Source organism: Ctenocephalides felis, unplaced genomic scaffold, assembly GCF_003426905.1.
Source record: "Ctenocephalides felis isolate EL2017-DRISC unplaced genomic scaffold, ASM342690v1 CF-g0.4_SCAFFOLD_00845, whole genome shotgun sequence".
Lineage (NCBI taxonomy): Eukaryota > Metazoa > Arthropoda > Insecta > Siphonaptera > Pulicidae > Ctenocephalides > Ctenocephalides felis.
The window spans coordinates 2,150,433-2,159,888 of NW_020536999.1; the positions used below are offsets into that span (position 1 = coordinate 2,150,433).

Genomic DNA, 9,456 nt, shown 5'->3' on the forward strand with positions numbered 1-9,456 from the left:
ATACATTAGAACATATATGGAAAACTAAACAATTCCTCTGTTTTTAAATATTTGTATAGATTTCTATTATATAAGTGTGTGTACGAGTATATTATAAGTTGGAATCTTTAAATATTGGTAAAGATCTAAATTATTCTTTCAAAATTTATACTATTTTCTATGAAAATCTATACAAAATTTTGAGTAGTTACATTGGGACCTACAAATATCCTACAAATCTTAATCTTGAGAAAATTGAAAAAGAATACACTTGTACATGGACGTATGAAAATTTTAAAATTACATTGGAAATTAAGGGACTTAAATTAAAACATAATTCTGACTCCTTAACTTAAATAGTTAGTCTTTTAGTTAATTAGTCTAATTATTTTTCTCTCTTCGTTCCCTTCCCCGGATCTCGATTTCCCTCTCCCTTTCGATCTCCAACTCTCGCATTTTCTCCAAATCTGCATTGCAGAGATCTCCAAAACAGACTGAACATGAATCCAATCTCAGGCCGGCCATTCGGACGGATTCGCCGTAATCGTGACATCTTCCCGGGTAACAGTTCATTACTGTTCTGGTATCGTCACCTAGAGAAAAAAATAAATTAGTAGATGGTAATTGACAACATTCAGAAAAAGAGAAAGGATCGAAAAAAACGAACTAGGAATTCAATAAAAGGACTGATGATTTAAAGGAAGAACAAATTATTTAGAAGAGGTACAAATTAGGGTTTGTCGGCGTTCAAAAACCGGTTTTTTGGCGAAAATTATAGAATTCGAATACCGTTTTTTTTAGTGAAAAAAGTCGGTTTTTACTGTATAAATGAAAAATGACAAATATAGCCAAATATAAAAGATAGATGAAAGCGTTTTGATTCTTGCAATCATATCGGTTCAATAGCATTTGATATCTTATCAGTCTGCAATGGTTTCCAGAAACGTTTTGTCTATACTAATTTAAATTTTTATACCAGTGTATATATTAATTAAAAATCAGTGTGACTTCTTCTTGAAGAAGTAACTTCTTCTACTCAAACTTAAAAAAAAGAGTTTTAAACCCTAGAAGCCACAAATTAAAAAACAACTAGCTGTAAGTGGAATTCTGTCTTGAGGCAATTATGGCATCGTGCCTTAAGGCAAATTGCTGGAACTTTCCGTACCGTAACGAAATGTTCGTGGAATACTGAATGTTTTCAAATAGATTATTATAAATATTGTAACATTGTCTAATATTTATAAGAATTATATAAACTGAATTGCAGAGTTGAAATTATTTGTTTAAAGTATATTAGAACTATAGTCAGAATTAAAAATAAAATCTGAAATATTTTTGATATACAAAAAACTAAAAAAAAAAAAAAATTGGAACAAAATTTTCTTTTCCAAAATCAATTATTTTGTTAAGACAAGCAGAAAGTTCTTTGAATCATTTAAATCGGACGCTTAGTTCTCTCAAAAATTGCCATTTTTTACATATTTAGCTCCGTATCTTCGAAATGGCTGGACCTGCCTTTGCCAAAAACTAATAAACACTTCTCCCAATCATTACTAATTGAATGTTTTTCAGATCATTCAAATCGGATACTCCGATCTCTCAAAAACTCGATTTCTATTTTCTGCACTCTTTGCTCCGTATCTCCGAAACGGCTGGACCTGCCTTTGCCAAAAACTAATCAGCTCTTTTCCCTATCAATAGCAATAGAATGTTTTTAGAACCATTCAAATCGGTTGATCCGTACGCCCGAAAACGTGGGCGAAAATTTGTATCCATACATACACACAGACACATACACGTCCATTTTTTCTGAGGTATGCCAAAATGTTCAGAAACCTTCAAAACGTCGAGAAATGTAAAAATTTTCAATTCCGATTTTCGGCCCATTACAATAACTTACCCTACGGGAAGTTAAAAAACTTATTTATTATTATATCAGGCTTTAAAAACAATTAAGCATAATTTGGTCGCAAGTATGAGAGTATTTTCTATTTCAGGAAATTTTGTGAGTAAACAAAGTTCACGTCTAAGTAGCAATTCGATAGACGTTCTCAGTTTTTCGAAATCATATTTTATTAAACAAAAAAAAAACAATTAGAATGTTTAAAATTAATTTATTAAAATTGCTCGGAACAGACAATACCCGAGTTTAGCTTTTAAATGTTTTTAAAACTAAAATTGATATTAACAAGTATGTATCAACATGTATCTAATTTTTTTTTTAATTTGATGCATTTTTTTTATTTAAAAATATATTATTTTTATTTATTCGAAAACTTTCCTTTCACTATCTATTTCAAATAAAAAATATTTAACTAAATTTATTTAAATAAATAAAATATTTTCATTCTTATATGTGAACGCATGATGCATGAATAACGAATACTTATTTTCAATATTATTTAATCAAGATAAACTATTATTTTTTAGTTCTACTAATTAAAATTTAAATAATTTTGTTTATTATCTATAAAATTGAACAATAAATAAATTCAGTCAAATACTGCTCTAAATTACACTAAATTTGAGGATAAATTACATAATATTCGAGCAAAAATGTATTTTCTATATAAAATTCGAAAACCGGTTAAAACCGTTTTTTTAGTAAAATTAAAATTCGAAAACCGGTTTTCCAAAATGTCGGTTTTTGTAAAAACACTAGTACAAATGATTTAGTAGAAGTGCAAATGATTTAGAAGATGTACAAGTGATTCAAGTACATAATTACAACTGATTCAGAGAAAGTACAAGAGATTCAAAAAGAAGACTTTTTTGATTTAGAAAGACTTTTGATTTAGATGAAGGACTAATGATTCAGAGCAAAGACTAAAGGGAGGACTGATGATTTAGAGGAAGAACAAATTATTTAGTAGAAGTACAAATGATTTACAAGATGTACAAGTGATTCAAAGGGATTTCAACTTATTCAGAGGAAGTACAAGAGATTCAAAAGGATGCCTTTTCTGATTCAGAAGAAATACAAGTAATTCAGAGGAAGAACAAGTAATTTAGTACAAGTACAAATGATTTTGAGAGAGGACTAATGATATTCAGAGAAAGTACAAATAATTCTTACCATTGGAAATAGATGCTGAAAGACATCCAAAAGTGTATCCTTCTCTCATCGGACAGTGCAGGACTCTGTAGTTCACGTCGTAGCATTTTAGGGTTGATCCTGAAATAAGTAGAATTATATTAACTTCAATATCACCAATCGCAGAACTATAAAGGGACAACTCTTGGATCCCTAACTAATATTGTTGGAACAAATTTTAAAGAGTAGCTCAAAGGGTTTTGGAATTTCTAAAATGTACAATAACAATAGACTGGTTTTTCGTACCCATTTTTAACACTTCAAGTTAGACAATTGTATTCAACAAATACTAATGCTGATCAATTTTTAACTGGAGACTTTTAAAACGATTAAAGTAGACTTTTGCACTGTGGAATAATACATTGACGTATCTGGTGATCGTCCTCTTAGTACAAAACTTGTTTTGAATTTTTAAGTGTTATAATTAGGATATTTCATCAGCTACTAAAATTGATGAAGTTCTAATCAGAAAAACTCAACTCAAGAAAAGAATAAAATAATGTTTAAGGACAATACGTTAAGGAGTATGGTGATAATCCTCTTTTTCAGAATGCCATCTAATTTGGATATTTTATCAGACAACGTGTTTGATTTACCAACAAGTAATAAAACCAAAAAACATTTGGTCTAAAAGTTTAAGAAAATAACAGATTATTTTCAAAGATCTACACTGATTCTCAAAGATCTACGCTGATCCTCAAAGATCTTTAATATATAGAAAATTTAAAAGTTTTTTTAGAATCTAGATGAATATTCAAAGATCTTTGAAGTTCCACATCTGAAGATAAACTACAAAAATTTTTAAAAATCTATACGAGTATATGAGATTTTTAAATATATATTTTTTTAAGGTTGTAGTTTTTCTAAGGTCTATAGAACACAAACCGTTTGTACTACACAATTGTAATTTTTTAGATATTTTATCAATCAATATGCCTGGTATAACGTCAAATAGTAAAACTAATAAATTTTTAATCACAAAAATTATGATAATGGACTTAAGGATGTAACCGTTTGTACTACATAGTTGCCATTTGGATATTATTTTAATCAATTTGCTTAGTATAACATCAAATAGTAAATCTAGTAAATTTTTAATCACACTCTCAAAAAAATAAAATAAAAATGCACTTCAAGATGTAGATCATTATAGGAAGGCCTTGCAATTTGGATGTTTTATTAGTGCATATTTTCTTGGTGCAATAACTTATTTTAAAAAATCTTTAAAAATCCAAAAATTAAATCCAAAATAATATAAGGTTGTCAAATATCTCCCTTCCGCCTTTTTGTATTATAAACCAAGAGCAAAAAAGCGGAAGGGAGATATTTGACAACCTAATACTATGGTTATCACATAACTGACACTATACAATGATGACTGATACAATTTTTTATGAAAGTTTGTACGCAGCCATCAAACTCATTTTTTGATATTATTTTCATAACAATAATTTTAATAAAAATTTATTATTATATATTATTAAAACTTACCTGTATGCAAAATACAAATCGCCATTAATGCAAACAAGAACAATCTTGTTGAAGACATTTTGGATTTAATAGTTTGATTAATTAATTAGTAATAATACACAATAATTAGGATATTAATATTTTATAATATTTTTAGAAGTACTTTAAATTTTAAACTTGTGGACACAGATTATTAATTTATCCGAAATTGTACCATGGATGGATTGAACTGTCGCGTTCTAATTTATTTAATTATTTATTTTAATTATTAATTATTTTTTTCGACTTTTATTATTATTTCCTCGACTGATTTGTGTGGTTTGTGATCCTGGAGTGTTTTTGTATCTGGAGCTGTGTCGTCTGTATTTTCAGAGTAGGGCGTCCAGAAATAAACATCATCCGATGAAAAACAGTGGTGGAAAATATTTTCAGTTGTAGATCCACTTGAGAAAATAGTTTCTGAAAAATTATTACATTTACAGTTCTTTTACTTTGCCTTTTGTAAACTGTCTGAGTAATTTTTATCACATTTTCTTAGTATTCTAGTATTTCCTAGTATTCTCTCTGATGTTTTCCTCTTGGTGGTCAGTTTATTTTCTGTTTTTCTTTGATCTCTGGTCGAATTCTATTTTGAAACAATTGCAATTTTTGACTAATTTGTTCTCTGATTGGTGGAATTCTATTTTGCCACAATTGCAATATTTGCCCAATTTGTTCTCTGATTGGTGGAATTCTATTTTGCCACAATTGCAATATTTGACTAATTTGTTCTCTAATTGGTGGAATTCTATTTTGCCACGATTGAAATATTTGACTAATTTGTTCTCTGATTGGTGGAATTCTATTTTGCCACAATTGCAATTTTTGACTAATTTGTTCTCTGATTGGTGGAATTCTATTTTGCCACAATTGCAATATTTGACTAATTTGTTCTCTGATTGGTGGAATTCTATTTTGCCACAATTGCAATATTTGACTAATTTGTTCTCTGATTGGTGGAATTCTATTTTGCCACAATTGCAATATTTGACTAATTTATTCTTGAAGTCGCTGATCAGCTTGCTCGTCAGTAGAGTCTTTTAATCTGGTTTAAAAATTGAGCAGTATTAAATTTAATTTGTGAAGACTAGTTGATAATAAGGTTGTTCTTTGGTTATCTCACCATACCAGTCTTCTTTTTTTTAGCAATTTTTTTAATTAGTTTCTTCCTGAAGTCGAAAACATACTTCATTGTCAGTAGAGTCTCTTATTTGTTACATCAATGGATTTTTACTAATTTCTCTCTTGTTTTAGGCCAGGGTGAAGTTTATGTAATTCACTCTTCAAAAAAATTTAATTTGCCTTAAGGCAAAATGCCACTTACACCTAGTGTATCAATATCGAATTAAGAAGTAATTTATTTTATTTCACTATTTTTTCCACGACCTGTTGTTTGCTTTCACTGTTTGGCTGACTTATTATGTAGGTGGAAAACTATTTAGAACATATATACATTTATATATATATATATATATATATATATATATATATATATATCAGAGATAGTTTTATGTTTTATCAGGAAAGTTCACCAAAAAACAAAGTCATTAAATAAGAATCTAGTTATCTTCTAGTAAAAAGTGTAAACAAACAAATTTGTTTACATTTCGGTTCAGGTTCAAAATACTTTTGGGTGCGTGAACCCGAAAAGATAATATTATCTTTACGCAATAATTATACTTATAATATCTTTATACATATCCATTTTTGAGACATTTTATATGAATATCAATAGAGTACAGAAATTTAACTTTTTTTAAATTTTGTCTGTCTGTATGTTGTTTCGGTTAATCTACAAAACTGCTGGACCGATTTTGATGTAACTTTTATTTTAGAAAAAACCTTAAATTTTAATATCTATCTTTAATTTTAATTTTAATTGTTTTTACTTTATCTGGTACCGTGGTTTTATCGTAAAACTGAACAAAAAAGTAATTTACATTAGTAAATTTCATTTTACCTTATCTTAACTCTTTTAAAATATTTTATTATTCTTATATTTTATATAAAACTATTAACTTGTTCGTTAAAATAAGTTATTTAATGTATTCGCCTATGTCATAATTAATAATGTAAAAAAATAAGTACATATCCGTCGTTGTATGATAAATTGCATCGTTATCTTTATAGGCCAAGGATTTTCTATGCACAAATGCATCATCATACATAATTATTTTTTTAAATTAAACTAAACTATGTTATCTAGACGACATAATAAATTACTTTATATAATAATAATTATGAATACCATAAATCCCTATTGGTAATTAGTAATTAAAAAAATAATTATTGGCGACTTTCTTTGTAATAGTCATTACTACTACATAAAGAAAATTACTAGTAAAATATTGTACTTTTTATTTCAAACAAGGACTCTACTGCCGAGTCAAATGCTCTGAACAAAATTAAATAATAATTTCTGATAAATTAAAAGGACTCTACTGACGAACAAACTGATCTTAATGATCTTGAGGAATAATTCAAAATAACATTATACTTTGTAATTAATAAAAGGACTCTACTGACGAACAAATCAGTCATTATCAATTTTTTGAGGCAAAAATAGTAAAGTATTACAATATGAAATAGATAAAAGGAATCTACTGATAATCAATTCAAAGAAATCACTATAGATAGTAATGTATTACATTTTTATAATATCTAAAACATAGATGAAAATATCTAAAAGGACTTTACTGACGAGCAAACTGATCCCAATAATCTTAAAGAAGAATCTAGTAAATTATAGAATAGATAAAAGGACTCTACTGACGAATAAAGATACAGTAAAATATTTCGCTTTGCAATAAATTAAAAGAACTCTACTGACGAGCAAAAATTATTAAAAATTCAAGGAAAAAACAGTAGCATAATTTAATTTGTAAAATATATGAGAGGACTCACTAATGGATAAAAATTTATTAATTTAATAGAACTTAATATTTATGGAAGAAGAAAACTTAAATAAAACAATAAATGGATAGAAGGATTCTACTGACGAGCAAACTAAAAATATCCGACTTAAGTAACTCGATAACCAACAAGAAACTTTTTTTTCAAAATAAACAATTATTTGACAAACTTACTAACTGTTATAAAGTAAAAAAAGTTGAATAAAAATTAAATATTGAGTTAAAAATAAATACTTTTTCCAAATTCGGTATCAAACAGTTCAGAATGAGTTGAAACGTCGAAAAAACATAAAATTAGCAAATCTCTGGCAAAAGCATAAATTTCTTCGGAAATTTAATTTTTTGTTTTAGGTTTTTATTAAATTAATCTGGGAATTAAAATATATAAAATTCATATCCGCAAAATCTCTAAACATTCAAATTACAAACAATAATTAATAATAAATATTATTAATTCAGCACCTAATTTGTAAACAACGTTATTTACAATATCTAGTTCAAAAAAATTCAATTTTAGGGGTAGAGGGAGGGTTTGATAAAAATATACAAAAAAATTACGTGGGATAAGGAAGGGTCTAGTTAGTGTATTTATTTTATCTGATTTTTAAAAAAAATACGATTTTTTCGTAAATTTGAAAAATTTGTTCGAAAAATTTTAGGAGGCGTTCATTAATCACGTAATCGATTTTTTAAGGATTTTTGGACCTTCCTTTTTTGATACGTCGCAACATTTAGAATTTAAAAATTTGTATCCACACACACACACGTACATCCATGTTTCTTAAGTTAAGGTTCAGAAACCTTTGAAACGTAAAGATGTATAAAAAGTATTATTTTCGAGTTTTTTGCGATTTTTATAACTTTCCCTACGAGAAGTTAAAAATTAAAAAAATATACCCGAAAAATTGTTTTTTTTATTAACTTCCCGTCGGTAAGTTATAGCAATCGCAAAAAAATCGAAAATGAAAATTTTTATATATCTTTACGTTTCAGAGGTTTCTGAACATTTTGACATACCTTAAAAAAATGGATGTATGTGTGTGTGTGTGCGGATATAATTTTCGTCGATGATTTCGGGAACACGGATGAAGCAATTTGAATAATTTAAAAAACATTCGATTCGTATTGATAAGGAGACGTGCTGATTAATTTTTGGCGAGGGGTAGGTCTAGCCGTTCCGAAGATACTGGGCAAAAAGTGCCAAAAACATTTTACTTGTATTGACAAGATGAAGAACTGATCAAATTTTGATGAAGGCAGGTCTAGCGGTTTCGGAGATCTAATAAAAAAGTAAAAAAAAATGCCATTAGACACATGCACATCAAATTATCAGATATTTTATAGAGATTTTAACAATAAGTATAAATTTTGTTTGCATACCTATGGGTTCCGTACCAATGTTTATTCGTTAGACAGCGACGCAGCGCTTACGCGCTTCGATATTGTGTCTCTATGCAGTTAAAGCAGTACGATTGCTTTAAAGAAAAGTTCAGAATTTCCAAAATATTTCAAAATAAATTTTTCTTCAAAAATTTATTCTATTTCTTTCCAAAAAAAGTAAATTTTGTCAAAAATTTGTACTTTCTCAAAAATCTAATTTTTTCAGAGTAATTTTTTATCAAAAAATGGTAATCTTTTTTAAAAAAAAAAAATTGGTACGGGAAGCTCCAGCAATTTGCCTTAAGGCACGATGCCATGCGCCCTACTAGTTTAATTAATTAATCTGGAGCTTAAATTTTATCCTTTACACTTCTAATATGTAAAAAAATAATATTTAAGTATCTATTCCTAATTTAAATAAGAAATTTCAAAAAAGTCAAAAGGTTCAGAACATAATGTTAGCAAATCTAGCAGAAATTTGTAATTATAAACAACAATTAATACTTTTATACAAAACTATTTAATTAAAACAAATATATACATACATCCAATCATAAAAAAATACAATATTCTATCCTATTA

The 9,456-nt window shown here is 27.5% G+C and overlaps 1 protein-coding gene across 1 annotated transcript; it reads right to left on the minus strand.

The window, feature by feature from the left end:
* Positions 1 to 360: 360 nt before the first annotated feature.
* Positions 361 to 4,622, minus strand: LOC113364258. Its single transcript, XM_026606744.1, has 3 exons — positions 4,565 to 4,622; positions 3,056 to 3,154; positions 361 to 572 (listed from the first exon to the last, which is right to left on the minus strand). Exons 1-3 carry the CDS (start codon positions 4,620 to 4,622, stop codon positions 361 to 363), a joined length of 369 nt encoding a protein of 122 aa, XP_026462529.1.
* Between the last annotated feature and the right edge of the window lie 4,834 nt (positions 4,623 to 9,456).

What these genes read in the sequence shown, in the direction of transcription:
- LOC113364258 (XM_026606744.1), bottom strand. Translation starts at nt 4,622, where the DNA reads ATGTCTTCAACAAGATTGTTCTTGTTTGCATTAATGGCGATTTGTATT. An exon ending in GATTTGTATTTTGCATACAG is followed by an intron (nt 3,155 to 4,564) that starts GTAAGTTTTAAT and finishes TACTTATTTCAG; the next exon opens with GATCAACCCTAAAATGCTAC. An exon ending in TTCAGCATCTATTTCCAATG is followed by an intron (nt 573 to 3,055) that starts GTAAGAATTATT and finishes TTTTTTCTCTAG; the next exon opens with GTGACGATACCAGAACAGTA.